Genomic DNA, 24,663 nt, shown 5'->3' on the forward strand with positions numbered 1-24,663 from the left:
TTCAAGCCAGCTGGACTTGGCTGTATAACTTATGCTATCAATCACCATATAACACTATTTCCAAATGGATCCACAAAGGTGAAGCAGAGACACACACCTATTTGTCAGGAAGTCCTTTGACAAATGGATCAAAAAGCCAAGTATGGCACGTCGCGTCCTCATGGTTACACACTTTGTACACACACTCTTTCTTGACTCTGTTGATTTTTGTTTACCATAGCATTCAGAAGATTCCTGAGTCTTAATTTGTTATGCAGGTTCCAAAGGCCTAACTTTTACCCATTCTTTCAAAGGTAAACAGAAAAATAACACACCAGGAAAATCATATTATTTTTATAATAGTATACCTGTATACTGTATGTCATAACATCAGTGTATTATTGCATACCATTATTGTTATGAACTTGTCATCTTGCCTGCCATGGCCACACTTGGATGTGGTTCACAGCCAGGCTATGTGACTCTTCTCCATTCAATGAACCTCAGCTGAACCTCACCTTAAACACTTCTAGTTTTCCAGTTTTCAGCTGCAAAAACAGCATGATTAATGACACTATCACTACCTGGTATTTGCATTACATTTTTACTCTGAGCAGTTTGGAGTATTTCACGGGCCCGACACAAGGTTTAGAAGAAGCAGGACATCTCCCAAGAGAGACATTTTGTGTAGTGCTTCTTGTTGGGCTAAGTGCAACCGCTAGCACTTCAATTAAAAAAGAAAAAAAAATCCTTCACCAAAGGGTTTTCCCAGATAACTCTGGGAAATTCATGTGTGAGTGCTAGAAATACATCTGTACCTGGTGGTCTTTAAAAACAAGGACCAATTTGAAATCTTGGGTGACTGACTCACCTGCACTTATTAAGGAGAAAAAAATAACCAACCCTCCGGCTCAACCCACCATCCAAATACATCCTCATTGTAATTTAGGGGCAGCTGATAAAAAAGACAACAGATACACATCTTATTACAGGAAGAGAATTTATCAATAAGAGGAGCAACAGCTAGTCCAGATAATCAAACTGTTTCCTAAAATAAAAGAGTGATTCTGTTTAATGAAATGATGAGGCCCAGATCAATGGGAAAAATAGCATGATCAATCAGCATCACAATAATCCAACTTCCTAGATGTTCAAAACCAATTTAAGATGAAACTAGTCTCCTTCAATCCAAAATAAAACCACTTTTTAAAGATTATGTAAAATAGAAATAGAAACAAGCAGTCAGAAAATTAATGTCACTGTACCAATGCTAAAAGAAATCGGCAGTTATGGGAAGAGATTCATGGTGAGCTGGAGACACAAAGATGAGGCAGAAAGTATTTAAAGCCTGCTGAGATAGATAAAAACATTACCCTGATTGCAGCTAGTGTATGAAAGTGGTAATTCAAGAATAAAATACCGACCGTCCAACAAAGAAAAACAATCTTCTTTTGTTAGGTAATGAAGAGCCCGAAAGGATCATCAGATTGTCAGTCCCATTGCGAGCAGCAGTATCTGCCACTGGGGGTGCATTTGTTTTGCTTTGTTTTGTTTTGTGTTCCACAATAATTCAAAAGTTTCAGGCCTAAAATTGGTTTGTAGTATTGGAAAATACAGTTAATAATACCTCAAGATTTGGAAATGTGAGTTGTATTGGTATTACCCAAACACCCACTTATGATTCCTCCACACCTGAACCAAAGTGGAAAAAATCAAAGAAAAGCAGGACCACACAAAGTTTTATTGTGAAAATATTCTAATACCCTGGATTTACTCTAAACCAAAGGTAAATCTGGATTCTAAACACACTTAAGAAAAGATAGCCCCTCATTTATAAAGAAAAATTTTGTCATTGAAGCTGAAGTGTCTTTTCTTTAGAAATCCTGGCTTATCACTGCAAATACTTACTGCATGTAAAAGACAAAAATTATGTTTTATGCAGCCCCTATGGAAATATAATATTTTGTTTGCAAGCTCAATAATCATTTTCTTGAAATACTTTGCTATATAAGCTCCTACAAAATAGAACTTGAGGAGAAAGGGTCAGACAGTCATTTGAGATCACATGCATTGAAATCAAATCGCAATTATGAAGCTTTCCACCAGGTCTCCCTGTACACTTAACTCCCTCCAACATTTGCACCCTGAATATAATCCCTAAAGCCTCTTTTTATTCAAACCCATAGCCCAGAATCTAGTTCTGGCCTTCATTTTTACCCCAAGCTTGAAAACCGTTCAGAGTAGGCAAAATGTGACAGTGTGAGTGTTCCTAAATGTATCCCCCTCAACCTGTGAGAAACTCTTGCTCACTTTCCCTTTTCTGCTCATTCTGTGGGCTGTCCCAGGACTTAGCATGTATAAATTATGCAGTTCTAGGCTCACAGACTAAGTCCTGCAGGAAGACATGGTTACCCCCCTCATTTCTATTTCTCTTTCAAAATAATAATAAATTTTGTTTTGCGTTCTACAGCCTCTAATCACATGAGAATGGTGTAAATTACGCTTCAGAGTCAGGAAGACCTAGGGTGAATCATGATCTCCTACCTGATGGTTCTGTAACACCGGACAATTTACTGAACCTCTCGAGGTCTCTGTTTCCTCAGCCGCAATGTGGAGAAAATAACGCTGACTCCACATGATGGCTGCAAGAATTTGAGGTAATGGAAATAAAGAGCTTGGCATATGATAGGCTACCAAAGACAAGCGTCATGATGATTTATTGAGATTAGGAACCTACTGTACCATTATAACTCAGAAGGACTACTTTTGCTGAGTTTACACCAGCATTTGATGAATCTGTATTTAATTAGGCTAAGTTTTCTGCAATGTTCCTAAACTTTAGTAATATGTTTTTTAGTTTCACTAACAGATGAACAAAACAGCATTTTTAACACCTTGCTATATTTCTGCTTAGTGAAACAACAATGCTACTAAGATTTGTCAAAAAGATCTGGTTTTCACAAGCCCATAGTGTAGGTGGCAATTTAATTGGCTGGGGAGTGAACTTTTTGGACCCAGTAGGACTGTTAATAAATCTACTCTATGTATGGGAGATCTTCTCTCTAGATAGTTAGCCATTGATGTAATTGTGGAGGATAGTGAGATGTTCTTTGGTTTGATATCAGAGTGCTTTAGAGTATCAAATGTTAGAATGAGGACTACAAGTATACTTATTTGCCTAGCCAAATTGCCAGACTGAAGTGCGTTTGATACTTTTCTACATAGTTCAGAGATGTGCAGAGCTCTCACCTCAAAAGCCAGTAGTTAAACCCCTGGAGAGGCAACAGAAATCATTGATTGCATCGCCATTATTATTATGATTCTAAATTACTTTATAGCCTTTTTCTCCCATTTTTTCCTGTTAAGTAAAAGAACTAAAATGATGCTTCTCTAGATGTTTATTGAAGTATATTTTAAAATGAAGCTTTTCAATGATCAGTTTTCACTGTCAACTTTAATGAAAATAAGCATTTTGGGTTCTAGAATTTGAAGTAAATATTATTATGCCTATTTTTAAAAAAAATTTGTATAAACTTATGGGGTACAAGTGTAATTTTGTTACGTGCATATATTGCATAGTCATGAAATCAAGGCTTTCAGGGTATCGATCACCCAAATAAAGTACGCTGTACCCCTCAGGTAATCTCTCATCATCTAATCCCCTCCCACCACCTCCCACTTCTCATTCTCCATTGTCCATCATCCCACACTCGACATCCATGTGCATACATTATTTAGCTCTCACTTTTAAGTGAGAACACGCAGTATTTTGTCTCTGTGTCTGACTTGTTTCACTTAAGATAACAGTCTCTAGTCCATCCATATTGCTGTAAAAAACGGTTTTTTTTTTTTTTTTTTTTGAGATGGAGTTTCGCTCTTGTTGCCCAGGCTGGAGTACAATGGCATGATCTCAGCTCACCGCAACCTCCGCCTTCTGGTTTCAAGCAATTCTCCTGCCTCGGCCTCCTGAGTGGCTGGGATTACAGGCATGTGCCATCACGCCTGGCTAATTTTGTATTTTTAGTAGAGACGGGATTTCTCCATGTTGGTCAGGCTGGTCTCAAACTCCCAACCTCAGGTGATCCACATGCCTCAGCCTCCCAAAGTGCTGGGATTATAGGCGTGAGCCACCACGCCCAGCCGATTTCATTTTTTTATGGCTGAATTATTATGCCTATTTTAGAAACTCCTGGTTTAGTGTATCAATTGCTAGCAGTCTTTCTAATTATTAGACATCATCGACAGCAACAAAAAATATTTTAAAAATTACACCACACACATACATACACACACACAGGAAAAGATCAACAAAGACTAACAGAAATCTATTACAAAAATTTTGAAGTATTTCAAAAAAACTTATGAGCTAATGTGACTATGAGGAAAATAATTTTTAACTTTCTTTTTCATTGTCTCCCTCTATTATATATCTTAGGATGCCAAAATGCTATCTTTCCAGCATCCCTGATAATGAGGGGTACACAGGAGACAGAGTTCTGACTAATAAAGCATAAGTCTACTGGGCATTTCTGAGAAAACTTTGCTTTCCTGCTATAAAGATTGCTAGTCCTGCATCATTTTGTCCTTTCTCCTTTTATTTGGAATGTGGATATGATGATTGGAGCTGCAGCAACCATTCGGAAAAGAATAACAAAAAACCCCACATAGACCTTGGCCTTGGTAGCCTTGAGCGTCTTTGTACTTGGTAGCTTGAGCTTGGTTGCCTTGAGTCAACATCTTGACTGCTAACTCGTGGATTTTTTTCTTGTACAACCCTCATTCTTACTACTGAAGACATTTCCTAAAAGATGTATCTCCAAAAGTACGGAGTAGTAGATGGCATATATTGAAGGCTTACTGTGTGCCAGGCATACACACTATCAAAAGTATTCTATATTCATTATTTCATCTATTCTTCATGACAGTCCTGTGAGACAAATACTGTTATTACTTTCGTTTCCAAAATAAGAACATCAAAGCAGAGAAAGTTTAATGGTCTTCCTCAAAGTCATACAATTAGCCACAATTGAGACTGGCCCAGGCAGCCTGATTCTAGAGCCTCAGCTCTGACCCTCGCCACCTGCACTGTCTTGGACTGGAGTGGGGCGTGATGGAAAGAGTCGGCTTAATGGTGTTTGTAGGGACTGGACGTTCAGCCTCTAGTTTTGTCAGAAGGGGTAGGAAATGATCCTCTCACTTCAGAGGGATCTCTACTAGAATCACAGAATCGGACAGGGAGGTTTATCCTTCATCCCATCCTTCAATGGCAGATTTGAGTAGGTCTGTGCTTGGAGGCTAAGCAGAGCAAGGACAGAGCCACAGCCTTCCTGTAGCCAGTTTTTTTTAATTGAGAATGAATAATTTTTTTAAACACAGGAAAGAATGGAAACAAAGAAAGGAAAAAGAAAAGAAGGAAAAACAAATGTAAGAGGACAGTACAGGGAAAGGAAAAAGAAGTGGTGAGAAAAAAAAGAAGAGTCCAGACTAGAAGAATAACAACAATATGGAGCTTATGGAAAACACAGTGCAGGGAAAAGGAATCAACCAAGCAATAAAGCAAACTGAGTGAAGAGTAAGGAAGATTATGAAGAGTATGAAGTGGTATTAGCAAAAGCAAAGGATGCATAGGAAAGAGTAAACTGACATGGATAGGTGGAATTGATGTCATGGAAAGCTGAGTTGATGTGGAATACAAATGTGAGGATTTCTTGCATTTTTTTTTTTTTTTTGAGATGGAGTCTTGCTCTGTCGCCAGGCTGGAGTGCAGTGGCATGAATCTTGGCTCACTGCAACCTCCGCCTCTTGGGTTCAAGTGATTCCCCTGCCTCAGCCTCCCGAGTAGCTCGGTTCTACAGGCCCACGCCACCATGCCCGGCTAATTTTTTGTATTTTAGTAGAGATGGGGTTTCACCATGTTGGCCGAGATGGTCATGATCTCCTGACCTCGTGATCTGCCTGCCTTGGTTTCCCAAAGTGCTGGGATTACAGGCGTGAGCCACTGCACCCGGCCACTTCTTGCATATTTTTAAGGAAAGAGATGACAAGGAAGACGAGAATGGATTTGGAGGACAGGAAAGAAACCTGGCTTCAGAATATTAGCTTTACCTTGCTCTGAGGACTAACAATTACTGAGTCTTTCCTATTTACCAGATGCTGTACTAGGTGCTTTATGTATATAACTTCACTTAATGAACACACAACCCCATGAGATAAATAGCATTATTATTCCCCTTTTACAGGTGTGGAAACTAAGGTCTTTCTCAAAGCCATGTAACTAGTAAGAAGCAGAACAGGAATTTGAAGGCAGGTTTCTCATATACTTCAGGGCCCAGGCTCTGAAGCTCTGTGGTGATCTTCACCACTAATCAAAGTCACGTTTGATTAAAAATGTTCAAGGCGGGCTAAAAATACTTAAATGTTTTCCAGGACATATTAATGAAAAGAGTTGCATCCCCTAGACTAGTCCTAAAATATATACGCTTTCATTACAATACAAATGAAAAAAAATCCTAAAACTAAGCAAAACAGGACTTCTAGTTAAAGACTTTCTCTGCAAAGCTAATTGTAGAAGATAATAAAAGAACAGTTAAAGCGATTTAAAAGAAATAAACCCAAGAATTTTACACTAGACTTATCATCCTTCACGAGTGAATACAGAAGACATATTTGCAGGATTGAGAAAACTGACCATCGACAAATGCAGACTCTGAAGATCAAAATAAAACAAAGTTTTATTTTGATTTATGAACAACTCAAAATTTAAAACTGTAAAATGTGTAGTTGTTATTAGAAAAGACCTAATGATGACTCCAAAATAAATTGAACAGAATTAAGACTTAATAATTGTTTTAAAAGAATTCTTCTGGGAATAAAAAATAATAAAAAATAAATTAACAAAAATGGTCTGTTGCAGAAATCCAAATTATGGTATTAAAGATAGGGAAATAAGTAGATGAGGGCATTAAAGTAAATGTAAGCCATGTTTACATAGCAAGGAGTGAAAGGTGATAACTCTTCTACTACAAAACACATTTATTTTAAAATATGGCTTTATTTACAACTATCTATACAATATGAAAACTAAAAATTAAATAATAGACATAGATTTTTTTCCCCTGCACAAAACATATACAAAGATTCATGAATGGGGGAATTCATTGCAAACAATATAACGTTTTAGATTCAAAAACACTTAAAAGGACAAAAAGTTGAATTTGTTGACAGACAAAGTGCTATCTAAAATAAAGATGTAACAGCATGACATTTGTGCATCGAAATGGATGAATCAAAGACTTTAAGAAAAAAAAAGTAGGTCAGGCGCAGTGGCTCATGCCTGTAAGCCCAGCACTTTGAGAGGCCATGGTGGGTGGATCACTTGAGGTCAGGAGTTCAAAACCAGCCTGGCCAACATGATGAAACCCCATCTCTACTAAAAATAATAATATTAAAAATAGCCAGGCATAGTGGTGGGTGCCTGTAATCCCAGCTACTCGGGAGGCTGAGACAGGAGCATAGCTTGAACCTGGGAGGTGAAGGTGGGAGGTTGCAGTGAGCCGAGATTGCACCACTACACTCCAGCCTGGGCAACAAGAGCGAAATTCTGTCTCAATTTAAAAAAAAAAAAGAAAAAAAAGGAAAAAATAAGTAACTGACGATGGAAGCACAGTAGTGTTCAGATAATTTAATCCATTTATGTCAGGAGAAAAACATATAGGATTTGTTTACATTATAGTTAAAATTTAATAATATTGAAATATATGTCCTACAAAGAGTCATTTTTTTTTTAAGACTTCACAGATCAACTTAAGGGTTTGTAAGGAAAAGTTGAAGCTACATTGGGCCAAAAGGAAATTTCAACAATTGCCCTAAGCAAAAACAATACCTCACAAAACACCAGTGTTGTTGATCATCTAACCCTATTATCTGACCACAATGTAGTGAAAAAAAGGTCAATAATAAATCTCAGTAGTGACAAAGTTTAACACTTAACAGTACTTTACTCAATTGTCATTCTATCAAAGAGGAAGTGAAAATATCATTAGAAAATGACAGTCTATCAAAAGTGTGTTCAGAGATAAATTCATATCTTTAAAAAGTTTTATTAATATAAAAGGAAAGATAAATGAACCATGATTCAGCCAATAAGATTCATAAAAGAATGAAGAGGAAAACAGGAAAGAAATTTTAAAAACAAAGAAAAACAGAAAAAAAATTACTGATAAAGAAATCTCAAAACTGGACCTTTGAAAAACAGTAATAAAAAATCTAACCAAGAAAATAAGAAGAAAACACTAATAAATTCTAAATATTAAGGCAGTCATAAAAACCAATACGAGAGATGTTTATAGTATTAGAAAATACTGGGATTACTTCTAAAAATGGCTTTGAGGTCAGATGGTTTCCTTCAAACATGCAAGAACTCTGATCCCAAGGGCCTCTGGAGAGAAAATACAAATTGCAAAATTCCGTAATTTATTTTGTGAATTTAACATCATCTGATACCAAAAAGTTGCAGAGACAGGCCAGTTCCAAACTCAAACCAACGTAGGTTAAAAGCTTGACTCTCCGTTTACTACCCATGTTACCTTATAGATGAGAATTACATGAAATATACCAAAAGTTACTTGAGAAAAATGCTATTTATCTGCTGTAGGTACACAACTAATGTTAGCTAGCTGCTGTAATAATAGCATAGAACACATATATATATACAAACACATTATGTAGTAAAAGAAAATCTCAGAAAAATAAACTCAAAGACATAAAATATGCTAAAATTAAACCAACAGCATATTAAATAACTAAATCTGATTGATAAATATAAGAAGGGAATAATATTAACAATGTATTATTCTAATAAATCATATCAACAAATCTAGTATGAGAAATTATATATTCATCTCAACAGATATGGAAACATCCAAATCTCATTCCTAATGATAATATAAAATCAAAAACGCTGCATAGGCATTATGAAGAACATCTAAAAGAAACACAAACATTGACAAAAAGTGAAACAGAAGGTAAAAAAGAAAAAAATAAACCAAAAGAAAATCAGGATCTAAATGTGAACCCTTACTATCTCATAATATTTAACATTTTTTGAAGGGTTAATGTAATAGAAATAATATTGTGATGATATCAGCTTCCTTATTTTTAGTACTTTCCATATACCTAAGTTCACTTAATCCTAGCAACAATCCTGTGATTCTGAGTTATTGACCCAAATTTCAGATGAAAAAACTGCAACTAAACAAGGTTAAGAAATGTGACTTCCACTTGCTCAAGTCTATCCAGGAAATAATAGTAGAGAGGCAGGATTGGAACTGAAGTTAGCTTGACTCCAAAATCTGAACTTATAATGACTAATCTGTACCGCTATCCAATAAGAACAAATATGAAAAGTTATTAAAACATACACAAGTATTACTATCATCAGATGCTATGAATATATTCTGAAAACAACAAACAAGAAAATCAGCTATAATATAATGTGAGTTAAAGGACCTAGAGGTAAGAAAAACATACAAAAATAATGGCTGTTATAGATAAGCAATAATCAGTTAAAGACATAATAGTAATAGCAAAACAAACAAATATTTGCTATTCCAAAAAATAAGTCTGAAAAACTATGAAACTAAGGACAAGTCCGATACATTAATATGCCAATAAAAAGAAGATCTAAACAATGTAGAAAGATTTTCTTGATTGGGAAAACTTGTAAAGAGGCCAAGATTTACACAATTGTTATAAATTGCCACTGGGATTGTTTCTGGAACACAAAAGACTGGTTCTAAATTTTATCTGGGAAAATGAACAAATGTTTAAGAAAATGTTTAAAATATGAAGTGATTCTGTAATGTTTAAAGATTTGGTAGAATGATAGAACAGAAAATGCTAAAGGAGACCTTCATAAATGCAACAACTTAAAAGAATACAAAACAAAATACTTTTGGAGGAGATAGATTACTTAACAAATGACACCGGGCAAATAGGATCCCTATAAAAACTCAGTTCAGATCCTCATACTGGACAACAAAATAAACTCTAGTTGGTTAAACTTTAATGATGAAAAATAAAACAAGAAAACAGCATCTCATATTGTCACTGATTTATGGTATCTAAAAATCAAAACCAGTGAATTTATGGGTATAGAAAGTAGAAGAATGGTTACCAGAGGCTGGGAAGGGTGGTGATGGGGAGTGCTAGGGGGAGGTAGGAATGGTTAGGGGAGGTCAAAAATAATAGTTAGAAAGAATGAATAAGACCTACTAAATGATGGCACAGCAGAGTGACTATAGTCAATAATAACTTAATTGTATATTCAAAAATAACTAAAAGGGTAATTGGATTGTTTGTAACTTAAGGATAAATGCTTGTGTCATGGATATCCCATTCTCCATGATGTTATCATTACACATTTCATGCCTGTATCAAAGCACCTCATGGACCCCATAAATATATACACATACTATGTACATACAAAAATATTAAAAATTAAAAACTCAAAAAAGAAAACACTACATGAAAATGTCAGTCATTAATTAATAAATTCTGACATAGGAAAGAGCTTCCCAGCCTGAGGCTTTTTAATCTGGGGTCCATGAATTCCTTGCCACATGTAAATCTGGACTCATTTAGGGTAAAACATACATAGCTTCATCAACATATGTAGAATTCTCTAGGAGGTACAAAAAGATCAGGTATGCCTATATAAATGAAGATTTCATAAAGGACACATATATTTGACTAAATAATACTTTTAAAATAAATTTTAAAATTCCCTATTTCAAAACAATATAAACAATACCTAAAAACAAATGAAAAATTAAAAAAAAAAATTTGCTATAACTATGGCCAAAAGGTAATATGTTGAGTATATGCAGGTAAGACAAATATGAACATGAAAGAGTATTAGGTGATTAGTAGAGGATTGAAAGCATTATTATGTTTTTGAGTGACTTTGAAACACACTTTTGAAATTCAATTTGAATACTAGTCCTTACAATTCAAAAATGTTTCAGCATCTAATTTCCAACAACTGAATGGAGACAGCACCCACAAAAACCTGAAACCTTCTTTAATCTAATCTTGCTTGATTGCAGGTTAGAAAAAACATTATTTGGTTAAAAAAAAAGGTTGGTTTAAAAAAACAAATGGGAGGGGAACAACAAAATGAATTATTATGCCTATTTTAGAAACTCCTGGTTTCATGTATCAATTCCTAGCAGTCTTTATAATTATTAGACATCATCGAAAGGAACAAAAAATATTTTAAAAATTACACCACACACACACACACACACACACACACACTTACACACACACAGGAAAAGATCAACAAAGACTAACAGAAATCTATTACAAAAATGTTGTAATCTGAAAGGAAAGCAAAATGCAGAGTAAAGACAAAGTATGCAATATTTTTTATAGTAAACATGATGCAGATATTAAGAATATTTGGAACTAGCATCATAGCATTAGGAGTTATACTAAAAGCTTAAAACATGCTTAAACTTTGCTGTGTAGGGAGACATGTGATTTACATGTTTGCATGATTTATATATGTATTTTGTAAAATGTGTTATTTTGATGATAATATAATTTAAACTTATATTAATTTGAAGATATTATCAAAATAATACATCATATAAATAAATACCTAAATTTTAAAAATGGTTCTATTGCTAATAATAGATTATAATAGTCATGGGATTGCTCTTCCCGGTATCTGTCAGTATTAAATAAATACTTATTTGCTTCTAAGATATTAGTGGCAAATGAAATCAGTAGAATGCTTGCAAGCACCACTGTGATGGAAAAGGCTCTCAATCTTTTGGATTTCAAAGACCGGAACATTGTTTTTCAACTTGGGAATCAATGTGAGATTCATCACTTTCATTGCTAAGTAAGGATAGCATCATTTCATACAAGTAAGAAAATGTTATGCAAAAACAGTACATGTAATCAGAATGAGTCACTTTAAAATTACTTTTTTAAAATTAAAAAATATACCTTTGTTTTAAAAATAACCTACATTGCCATTGTTATTCACCTTTGCCTTGTGACCCCTGAACACTCTCACTGAATAGTATCTCTACAGACCAGATGGTTTCTGGGCAACCTTCCAATGTTACGATTCCTCAGACAAACTGATAACAATGGCTTTATATTCCAGGTATGGGATCCCAAATGCTTGAGAATTTTAGCACAATGAAAATTATAAAATTGCATACATCTGCTATGGAAAATGAGCCTATCAGATGTCAATTCCAATGGCACCTAAATTCAGAGCAACGAATAAAAATTCAGCATGACTAATACGATCACTCCTGTATCATACTCTCTCCAGGAAGCTCGCTACGACATTCTTTCAAGTTGTTCGTAAAGGTTTCCAATAGCTAAATGACAAGCAGACTCTGCTGAGAGCCCTTGAGAGACCTCACCTCCCTATTTTAAATCTCACTAGAATTCTCTTCCTTCATACCAACATTCCCTGGTTGTGTACCAAGTTTTTCAAATAAATTCGAGTGCTCACTGAAGACCACATAACTGCATTCTTGCTGACTAGATGAACAATTTTAATCTGTGAAGTGATGCCAGTTTTCAATCATACACAGGCAGGTTTCTAAATTCATTATAGGAATATAAAAATTATGGATTATTCAGGTATTCCTCTTTATCATTTGGCCTTCTATTAAAGCTTGGTTGTGATTGCAAGCTCTATTAGATGAAAAAGGTAAGATGTGCTTAACGTTGCCAGAAAGCAATAACTCAGTAAAAACTCACAAAAACCAAGTGTAAGTTGAATCACTTTTATGACTCCAGTTGTAGCAAAAATGCTGTCATCTCCTTGATGGCCTTGCCACTTCTTTTCCTTATTTGCCATTATTCATCCTTTCCTACCCTTACCCTACCATCAATCCCTCTAGCACAATATAATGCTTTGTTTTATTTTTTCCTTCATGCCAGATATAATTATCTTTAACATCTGCCTCCCTTGACTGAAATGTAGGCTCTATTGGAGCCAAGTTCAAGGCCTCGCAAACATTTGTGCTCAGCTTACTTGACTGTTCCTGGCAGCTCTGGCAAGGACCATGCATGTTTTGTTCATAGATGTATTCTAGTTCTTAGCATGGTGCCAGGCACATACCGAACTAGCTAAACATTGCAACTATGGCTTGTAAGATGTATTACAGGTTCAGAAATGTGAAAAAAAGTTTGTTTCAAAATAAAGAAATTACGGTAACAAGCATGACTCAATAAATATTTCCTGAATGAATCAATCAAGATTTAGAGTTTAAACTTGTTGGCACAATATCTCACTAACTACAGATACCTGAGTAGATACCTATCCATACTTTTGAATAACTGTAGGGAAAGTTCCTTCTCTCCATTTACTCATTCATTCCCTTTACAGTTTATAGTGCCCATTGGTAATTAACCATGTCCCATTACGGTACTTAACAAAGAAATGTGATGTGGTAGAATGGTGGGTTCTGGTGTCACATTACCTTGAATTCATCTTCCACACCTATCACCTGTGTGAATTCCTAACCCTCATTTTCCACATAGGAAATATGGTGATAATGCCTACCTTAGAACACTTCTTTGAGGATAAAATGAGATTACCAATATAAACACTCAGCTCAGTATTTGGCATAAAGCAAGCATTCAATGAAGGCTGACTGCTGTTTTTTTCCACCATTTTCTCTCTTAATTTTATCTTTTTGCACTATGCAACATCTCCACACTCAAGGGGGGCCAATGGCAAGTAGAATCTTTTGGGTCACAAACAGGATGTCACTGTCTGATGTACTACAGTCTTTACTGGTAGGAATGATACTACCAGGCATCACGGACTTATTGCTTTTTCTGTGATATGCAAACAACATAAACTTTTACTTCATCTTAGTCACACATATGGTGGTTACTCAATAAGGTTCAGAATTATGAATAGAGAAATGAAAACTTAATCTAAGATGGTAAGAAATAATGCAATCTTATAAACATACAATGTCTTTCTTTTTGTGTTGGATGTTCTATTCCAGGTATTACAGTTTATTTCACCATGAATGTGCTGCTTGGAGCTTTCAACACATCAGATGTCATAATCAACTTGTTGATGTCAGGATGAATAAAATCTTACAAGTTAGTAAAATGACATGCTTTCAATCTGTCATTTTTATTTTCCTTATTTACATTTCTCTCCTATTGATGGCAAAATGCATTATGATTATAAATTTTTAAACAGAGGAAAAAAAGGATGCTGGAATCAGTTAATACAAAAACTAGATTCCAGTGTCACTAGGAACAATTCAGCTCTTCTGAGCAAATGACACCAAACAATTTTAACTTTTATATGACAAAAATGTCCTGGAAGTAAAAAAGTATAGGGCAAGACAATGTAGGCATAGGTTACATCAATTCAAAACTCAGCCCAAGAAAACTTGGCATATAAACAGATTAAGTTTGAACTACGTTTCAATATAGAGTAGAGGAATATAATCTGAGAATTTTCAAATACAAAAACAGCAATATTTGATGAAGCCATCCAATGATATATTATGCAACGAGTCTTTTAATATGCTTTGACTAAACTGATTAAGTAGCAGGCTATGATGTGAAACTAATGGACCCTAAAAAAGTCATCTTCTCTTTTGCTTAGCAAGAAAAATCATATTTGATGGTATTTGGGGTGTTACCATAGGCACTATCAGAACAAAAATTTCCTGGCATTGAGTAAAATCCACAAACCCTCAAGAGACTAAATTTAATACTAAATTTCACATATTTCTTGTAAACTCACTAATACATCAGTGGAGTTTCTAAGCAATCTTATCAGGTAACTGCATAAAGGTTAATTTGCTAACACTGTTTAAATTAAAAACACAGAAGCAGATGAGCAATTTATAATGTAAATAATATTCTCTGTTTTCTTTTGCTTTTTTAAAATGGGAACTGTCTCAGTCATTTATAGCAATCATGATCTCCGGGTAGGCACTTTTTGCAGATTAATTAACTGATGGGAAGGCTGGTGTACCCAAGGACTGTCAATAATTGCCAGAGAAATTTGCTACAGGTCTTGTTGCAAAATCTGTAGGCCCAGAGACTTTCTTGTACAACTGAATTTTTAGGCAGCTTCTAATCCTCAGAATCCCATGGGAAGAATAAAGGGTATCTATTTCCATAGATGATACCACAATTTACCTGAGTTTAGCAAAGAAACTAGATCTTTATTTTTTTGCTTTTCCCAAAGGCACATATGTAATTCATTACCTGTTGGCTATACCTACAAAATATACATCAAATCTACCCACTTCTCTCTGTCCCCATTCCCATCACCTTGACGAGGCTACCCTAATCTCTCCTGCACTACTACACTGGCTTCCCAAATGGTTTACTTGCCTTGCTCCTGCACAAACTGGATATTTATAACATGAGACATTTCCAACATTTGACACTTGAAAATGATACTTGATCAGCTATACAAGGAAAAGGTCTGGTGATTGCAACAGGACTGACAACTATTCTTTGGAAAAAGCAATCTGTATTATTATAGTAAGAATAAAATCGCATGTTCTCACTCATAGGTGGGAATTGAACAAGGAGAACTCATGGACACAGGAAGGGGAACATCACGCTCCGGGGACTGTTGTGGGGTGGGGGGAGGGGGGAGGGACAGCATTAGGAGATACACCTAATGCTAAATGACGAGTTAATGGGTCAACATGGCACATGGATACATATGTAACAAACCTGCACATTGTGCACATGTACCCTAAAACCCTAAAGTATAAAAAAAAAAAAAAAAAAAGAATAAAATGTTTTTAGTGACTAATACATTTTTCAAAATATAGCTAAGGAAAAAGAGACAGGTAACAGTCTCCTAAGAACTTTTCTGTCTTCAGTTCAGTTTCTGAGCAACTCAACTATCCAACATGTTTCTTAGTTTTCTCATCTAGGGAAGGAGTTGGAACACACTGGCTACATTTCAAGATAATCCAAGGTGAACGAGCCTGTTGACCAGGGCTTTTCCAGTCATAATAGACACCTCTGGAAGCTGTAGTTTTTGAAACCATTAGTTAAGGTACAAAGTTGAGTCCAGGAAAAGTTGGCTTCTACCTAATTTGAACTTGAGAAGGACTAGAGGACAGAGTGTATTGTCTGTGTGTATGTAGACATAACAAAGCTATTTTCATGCACAGTCCTGGCAGAAGGCCCGTGGTAACTGCTCTTTGGGTCTGGTTACAATTATTTCACCATAGGGAATAGTTCAGGACAGTACATCCCTTCTCTGTCCGCTAGGCCTCAAGTCGAAATGTGCATTGTTTTTACCTTATAAATCTTTTCAGCTCTCCTCCCTGGTTTTCTTTTTAATTCTCTTCACCCTCTTCAGGCTGTATACCCCAAGCATTCCATACCAGAAGTCTCAGCAAAATTTTAAGCCCAACATACAACACTCCAATACACAAAAAAACTCTAAGAGTATGTGAAAGGAAGGGTGTGTGGAATACCTGCTTCTTTACCCTTGTAATTGTGTGGAATCAGGGCACATATGCTTGTATTTCTCTCTGCGCAAGTACTTTCTAAGTTCTAATTGAAATAAATAAAACTCTCTTAAAAGGAAAAGCTTGGTATGCCCTCTGCAATTTTACCTCAATAAGCAAATACACTTGTGCTCCCTGCCCACTGCAGCATCTCATAGAGCTGAATATGGCCCTCGGGAAAATTTTTAATGAGACATTTTATACTAAAATGTGTTTTTAATTTAAAAAATACACAGATGATAAGACTAGTTTACAGGATATCAGTACTAAGATGCTAACCCCAATATTAAGAAATCTTTATGTCTATCCTTCTTATGTGGCCTCCCTTAATATTGCTCAGTTCTAGAAATATGAAGCACCCCTCGGCCCAGTGAGTACTTTAACTGAGAGCTGGCTTGTTCAAAACTCCGGAACCCCTTCTCGACTGTCCTACATATTAACTTCTCACAATCACTGTATCGCAAATATTTTGGTCATTTCCCTACAATTTTCCAACGCTGGAAACATGCAGGTAAGACAGATTATAATGAAAGGTGAAGCAAAGACATAGAGTGGTGGATTCATCTGAATTACATAAGATTTATATAGACGGACTTTTTAGGTTTATAAGAAATGCTGATGGTCAGTTTAATTTCCTGAGAAAATTTTCAGGATGGATTTGTGAAATCAACAGCATATGGTGTGAATCATCCTTTGGCTCAACACTTCTTTAACTTTTCACACTTTGACCTTACCATGTCTCGAATGATCCCTTCCTCCAAAGATAAAAGGTAGAGGGGCTTCCCTTGGAAGGTGAGAGAGGGAATAGCATCATGTCTTTATTTTAGCCAGGTGAAGTTCACTTCTAGTGAATAATAAATCAACAGGATGAGAGACGAGTTGAGGCAGTATGGGAGAAAGAAGTCACGAATGAGTATCAACTAAAGGATTTGGAAGGTAAAAGTAATTAATTGAGCAATTCTTTAACTTCTCTAGGACTCAGTTCCATTGTACAAAAAGTAAGATTGGACTAGATGAATTAGTTTAATATTTGTTGAGAATGGACCTTGTTCAAAACATTATGCTTAGGTGTCATGGAGGATACAAATTTCTATGGAACCAATGTTCCAATCTGAGTCATTAAAGCTGGGCATTTCTATTTTCATCCAAGTCCTGCACCCTCTACAACCTTTCTCCCAGAAGGATTTCATTGACTTCCTTAAAAAATTTGCATGTATCTGTCAGTATACATTTGCTTCCCTAATGAGAATATAAAATCCCCTGAAAGCAAGTTATATATTTTATACATATTTGAATTACGCCCTGAGTAACTTAGTGCCTAGTATGATGCTTTAATTTTTTTGTAATGTTCAATATATTTGTTATATACACATAAATAGAGGTAAGACATAATCCTTATTCTCAAGGAATTCAAATTTAATTTGCAATAGGAGGGAAAAGATAAGTAATAAGGAGAAAGTAGATAAGCCTACCTAGAAACATGTGAATGTGTATATGCATGTGTATATATAAGATACCAGAGGGAGCTAACGTTCAATATGCACCAGGTGTATTTCTACTGTAGAAGAGCAGCTGTTATTTTAATTTATTTTCTAAATTTAGATCTAGATATATTGGGTTTTCTCACAGTAAGGTATTCTTGTGGCCTCTGAGATATGAAATGTAAGAAAAAGGCTTTGGGGTCATTTAAAGCAGGAATTTGTAGGAGATTCTTTATACCAATGCCCTTTAGGAAGTTTTAGATAATTTCAGAAGTTTCAACCTGACTCAGTCCCCTTTATTTACCATTCACTGTACAGTGTAACATTTCTTGATTACTGAACATATATTCTTCAATTTTCCAATGAAAGACCCTTTGCAATTAGAAGCAGAAAGGTTTCTTTGATGAACTTAATTTTTGTATTTTCTGAGTTGATGCTGATATTTTTACATATGAAATATTCCACTAAAATAAGCTTTTCTTTGCTAATAATTGCAGATGGGTGAAGAAAACTTTCAGTACAACTTATTATTCTCAGCACTCTGTACATTCATGAATGTTAGTTATTTTGACTTTATTTTATAAACCATTTTATACAAAACATCATTTAACAGCAAGCTCTTTTATTTTTTCCCCCATAGGTCTATAGCACTAGGAACATATACTAGGACCTAGATGCAAAACACAAACATAAGGTGTTCTGCCAGGTTGCTAAGCTAAAAGCAGTACAGCCATCTTTCATTTTGGTTTTTCACTTAATAAACCTGCTTCCTTCCATATTCATTTTATTTGAATTTTTTGAGTTAGGCTATGTAAAAAGACATCATTTTAAGCAGCAATAGCCCAAATGATATCCTATAATCACTGATTACATGTTCCCTATTCATTTAGCTGAAACACCAGAAAGTTACAAAAAAAAAAAAAAAAAAAAAAATCCACACACAAAAAAACGTACTAGCAAACATCCTGAACCAATAAAAATGTTCTGAGGGTACCACAACACAAAAAGTTTTTTCTCTCCTCTCTTTTAAGATTAAAGTATTTTTTCTTATTCTGAAATTGTCCATAATTTTTAGAAGCATCTTTGAGAACAAGGAGGAAATCTCCCACTTTAGCAGAAAGGCAAGACTCATGATGAGACTGTCAAAGGTGGCTGTAGAGCTTAACACAACCCAAACCAAAGAGGCTCCAACCCAGGAAAAAAAGGTAAAGGAGAAAGATTTTCAGAGAAACTGAGAATTCTTCTAGTCTTGGGAGCAGAACAATTTCATTCAAGCATCTGCAAGCATATTAGAGTAGAATTTGTTACAACACATATTCTTATACATCCTGTAGAAAAAGGATGGCCTGAGAGTCGTACTAGCTGTTACAGCAAAGTTATTTCTTTTTTCTTTTCTTTACTTTTTTTTTGTTTTGAGACACAGACTTGCTCTGTCCCCCAGACCGGGGTATAGCAGCATGATCTCAGTTCAGTGCAACCTCTGCCTCCTGGGTTCAAGCAATTCTCTTGCCTCAACTTCCTAAGTAGCTGGGACTGTGGGCACGTGCTACCATGCATGGCTAATTTTTATATGTTTAGTAGAGATGAGTTTTGCCAAGTCGGCCAGGCTGGTCTCAAACTCCTGACTTCAAGTGATCCTCCCGCCTCAGTCTCCCACATTGCTGGGATTACAGGCTTGAGCCACTGCTCCTGGCCATAGCAAAGTTATTTCATGATCAAACTTGTTATGTTTGGAAAAAGAGATCTGGATACTTTAAGTTTATCTGTTTCTATATTTTGTATTTCATTCCACTTCTTTTTCTTTCTCCCCCACAACGTTTTGTTTGACATAAGGTCTCATTCTCTTGCCTGGGCTGGAGTGCAATGGTGTGATCATAGCTCACTGCAGCCTTGAACTCCTGGGCTCAAGGGATCCTCCTGCCTCAGCCTCCTGAGTAGCTAGGACTACCGGATGTATTTGTTTTCCTTTCCTTAGTTTCCTGGGAAGGTTTTCGAATGGCAAAGAGGCCAATGGTAGAAGCAGCATCACAGAAGGAACCACAGTCCTACCCATGCAGGCAGACATCTGGAATGTAAGGAAAGGAGGCTGGGGAAAAGCTCAGGACCTAGTTTTCTCTAATGTTCCTATGACTGAGTAAATACAGTAATCTAGTGATATTCAGAGAAACAGTAAATTTCTCCTGATAGTACAGGGATAGCTAGGACATGCAGTCAAATAGGGACTGGCAGACTCTTGCAGCTTTTCATTCAAAGGCTCAACGTATCCAGTTACTGAATGAACCCTGGCAGGCCATGCATACCCAGCAAGTAGGGCAGTGTCCTGAGTCATAACTCTGCCTAGAGCTGTGGCTTTCTCTCCTCTCTTCTTAAAAGAGCGTATCTTGTAGATCTTGCTCCTCAACTTGTGTTAGTAAAGGCTGAATATCAAAATACCAAGGTTCAAGTGCTGTTGAGAAGTAATAGTGTAAGAGGAGACTGCAAGAGGTGGGGCTGGGTAAATGAGTGAGGCACATATACAAGGATTAGGTTTAGCTTTAGAGCAACTGCAGCCTTAATGCACTGTTATCGGAGCTCCTCTCTTCAATTTCTTAGTTTTAGATATGTTTCACATTAAGCTGGAGGCCCAATGCTTATTGATGCTAATTTAACATCAATATCTGACCCACCCTTTTAGTACTCAGACCTCTTTCCCGTGATTTTCAGCTTCATTTTACAGCAAAGATTGGCAAGTACAACAAACCAATGGAGTTACAAAAAAAGGTTTGTTCTTTCTCAGTTTATCAGATAGTTTACCATCCATTTTGGCCCCACAATTGGAGTGGACTGTTAACATCTTAAAACACAGTGCATTTTCCAGGTAGCCTGTATCTTAGGAACCTCCTTCTACTCATCACAGTTTTGTCAAAAATATATCTTTAAAAATGCTCAAAACGCAAAAGAGAAAAAAAAAAACACCAATTATAGTCTTCCAATGTGTTATGCAGTCCAAAGTGACCTTATCTCAGGTTATTTGAGGCATAAAGCAAGATTTTTGCATTTCAGCTTAAATCGTGATAAAAAGAACTGGGTTTTAAAAAAAATAACAGTGTTATAGTAATATCTCAAAGAACTGAGTATCACCTAATTCTATGAAGCAATAGTTACAGTATCAGGTTGCCAAGTTTTAGTTTGAGATAGCCTTTGAGGGGGAGCATGGTAGAGGAATTCCTAATGTTTTTTTCTTTTAATATTTTGTGGACAGAAACATATTCCAGAGAAACAACCCAGAATTTCAGAATAAAAACAATATATTTTTCAAAAATCCTGGGTAGAGTTCACCAAATTAAAAACGCAGACACTTAATTGAGACTTCTGCTGCCAGAACACTATAGTGAAAAGTTGTAAAGTGAGAATTTAATAGGATAAGTGCCAGTTCCTTGCTAAACCCAAACTTTAAACACCTTAAAAGATGTAATATGTTGAAAATGACTTCATATTTAACCTCATCAAAAAGAAAGAAATCCAAATGTTCATGGGGGCTTGGGTATCTCTCAATGTCAAGGCTTGGGCAAGAGGCCACCCAGAGAGAGGGCACCATATCCAGAGCCCATCTCCCAGTTTCATTCCAACACACGACTTAGCAATTTGCTGTATCCACGTTATATTCAGGTCCAGCTGCTTCAACATAGGCTCTCCGTCTTACAGAGGGGCAGCTGTGAATGCTGGGAAACTACCTGTGTCCTAAGAATGAACTAGCACGATTCTTCTTTTTTTTTTCTTTTTTGAGATGGAGTCTCGCTCTGTCACCAGGCTGGAGTGCAGTGGTGCGATCTTGGCTCACTGCACCCTCTGCCTACCGGGTTCAAGCGATTCCCCTGCCTCAGCCTCCCCAGTAGCTGGGACTACAGGCACCCACCACCATGCCCAACTAATTTTTGTATTTTTAGAAGAGACGGGGTTTCACCATGTTGGCCAGGATAGTCTCGATCTCTTGACCTCGTGATCCGCCCACCTCGGCCTCCCAAAGTGCTGGGATTACAGGCATGAGCCACTGCGCCCGGCCACACGGTTCTTATTGTAATCCCTGAGCCTCTTCATTATCCTTGTATTCCTTCTCTGTCACTGGCTATTGCTCTACTTCAGGGTGCAGCTAGATGAATGCGCCTTTCCCTTCCTCCCTAGGGCAGAGGTGCAAGGCTATTTTTAGAAAACCGCTTATATCATTAGTTCAGTTCCTTCTTCTTATGATCCTCCTGCAGGGAGAGCCTCAGAGAACAGGCCTTCAATCCCTATTCTAAAATTGGACAAGACATGTTTGGAATTCAAAATTTTTTCAGAGATGATGCCCATAACATACATGACACAAAATCTCCAGCGGGGTCTGAGCCACACTTCACAATCAAATACATGAATATTTCACAATAAATGTCATAAATAATACTGTAAATAGCCTCAAATGAGTTTATGGCAAACTTTGCCAAAAAATGAATTCTAGTGTTAAATTTGCAAGATGCCAGTTTTCCTGGCATTTAGGATTTTAAGACTGAGGACAAGAGATTTTAGATCTGTGTTACTAGGTTTTCAAAAAGTTAAGACAAATTAACCTATTTGTTCTTAGAGAAAAAATAGATAAGGACCTATTTACAAATAGTCTAAAGGGGTCTTTCACAGTAATCTTTTTAACATAGAATTTGACTATACTGAATAGGATTTGATATAAGTGGGTCGTCCTCGTCTCTGCCATATTCTATTCTGCAGAGCCAGTCTGTGACTGTGCTATTGTCGTGGAATCGGAGCTGCCTAGTCATGCTTCAGAGAAAGAGACCAGAAATGGGCAGACCTAACCTCTCTGGGACGCTCAGGAACATTCCCAGACTAGAATAAAAACCTCAACAAGGCAAGAGAGTTGGAGCCAACTGGCATGCGTGTGCTATGACTCCATAATAAAGTAATTACACAGTTTGATTTTTTAAGCGTGTAAAACCAAAAACCTTATCCTCTTCTTAATATAGGGGAATTTTTTTTAAAAGCCCAAACTTCTGAAGTTTTAAAGGTGGGATTGGGAAGATTATATTCTAGGTTGTCATGCTAGGGGCCATATACAAGGGAAGGGGTACGTTTTCTCTGAGATCAGGGGTTGTCACCATTGAAGACATATAGAGATCAAGGCTTACTTGGCTTCCAGGGCCAGTGCAATGATGCCTGCAGCCATGGGGGCTGAGGCTGACGTCCCAGTGTGGTTGTCCGTGCAACGCTGCCTCAGATCTGTAGTGATCTGGAAAACAAAGTGAAAAGTTTAGATCTCTGAGGCCAATGTGAGTCACCTGCAAGTAGAAAGAAATATACTCATAAAAATAGAATGGGGGTATATGTTAAATACTTGTTTTAAATTCCTTGTTCCTACACGCCTGTAAATCACATCACTTCCAGAGAATTGCCTGTGTAGATCAGTTCTGAAAAGGGAAGGGTTTGGAAACTGAACTCCATTTCTGTTAAAACCAGGGTGAGCCTATCGGTGAAAACATAAAGATTGTGCAAATACCTCCTCAAATTCTGCTCCGTAAGCATCTTGCTTGCTTCTCCCTAGTGCCAGTTCTGGTTAAAACTGAAGTTCTTTCCTTGCCTCAACATTTTAAAATAATCAAACACATTGTATCAAATCCAGACACTGAGCAGGCATTGGCAACATACAGAATAAAAGTACACAGTCCCTGCAGCCCAGAACTGTTACCTTGGGGAACCACAGATTTCACGCCAAAAGTATGCTCTGTCATAGAAAGAACTTTTGGTTGTGGACCTGTTTCTAGAATCAATAGAAATGTTGCATGGATGAACTAAGACTTCCTCAAAGATATAACATAGATACTAAAAATAAGGCTGAAGCCAGTGTACTTGATATGCAATTACAGCACTAAGTGTAAGCTTGTATATTAGAGAAAATTAGTTATTTCTCCATTTTATTTTTTAATCAAAATGTGAGAACTAAGTCATTTTTATCCTCTTGGCTTAAATTCAGTTCACTTTAGCTGTGACGGAATAATATTACTATCCAGCAAAGGCAATGTTTCGCAACCTTTGTTTCATTATTTTCTCACTATGGAAAAAAATACATTAAATTTAAATTCTCCTTAAATACTATGGAATAAGATTCTGGAAACCACTGTAATAGCTCTAAGATTGTTTAAATCCTCCCTCTTGGACAAGAATCCATTTTTTGCCCTCTTTGGGACAGTACCACCTCTGGGGGAGTATAGAAGTCTGTGAGAGGAGTTAGCGGTCTCATTGAAGCTATTGGAAGGCTATTAGTAAATCTGTCTTTCGCATCAAGGCCAGTATATTACCATATATTACAGATAAGAAAACGGTCATGAAAGGTCCCAGAAAGGTGAAGGGGGATCCAGGCAGCTGAAAACAGAGGCCTCTCCTTCAAAGTGCTTCCTTCAAGAGGAGTGTGAAAATTAGTTAAATTTGGTTTGGAAAGAAACTTGATCTTCACAGGAACAAAGTGCTGTATAGCTCCTTAGAGACAGACTCTCGCTTAGAAGTTTATTCTATGTCACATGAAGATGTCTAAATAGACTGTTTTATGACCTCTCATGGATCTAGATAGGCATTCTGGATGGTTTAGTTTCACATGAGACCATAAGTTCTTACTATCCTTTCTTCGTTCCTTT

The 24,663-nt window shown here is 36.4% G+C and overlaps 1 protein-coding gene across 3 annotated transcripts in view; it reads right to left on the reverse strand.

The window, feature by feature from the left end:
- PCSK5 (proprotein convertase subtilisin/kexin type 5) overlaps positions 1-24,663 on the reverse strand; it is a 471,035-nt gene that overhangs the window by 226,212 nt on the left and 220,160 nt on the right. For all 3 annotated transcript variants that reach the window (XM_055272213.1, XM_055272212.1, XM_055272214.1), the window contains exon 9: positions 23,164-23,264. In XM_055272213.1, the coding sequence (XP_055128188.1) occupies positions 23,164-23,264 (101 nt within the window). The remainder of the gene's footprint in view (positions 1-23,163; positions 23,265-24,663) is intronic.

This window comes from Symphalangus syndactylus, chromosome 3 (genome assembly GCF_028878055.3).
Source record: "Symphalangus syndactylus isolate Jambi chromosome 3, NHGRI_mSymSyn1-v2.1_pri, whole genome shotgun sequence".
NCBI classification, from domain to species: domain Eukaryota; kingdom Metazoa; phylum Chordata; class Mammalia; order Primates; family Hylobatidae; genus Symphalangus; species Symphalangus syndactylus.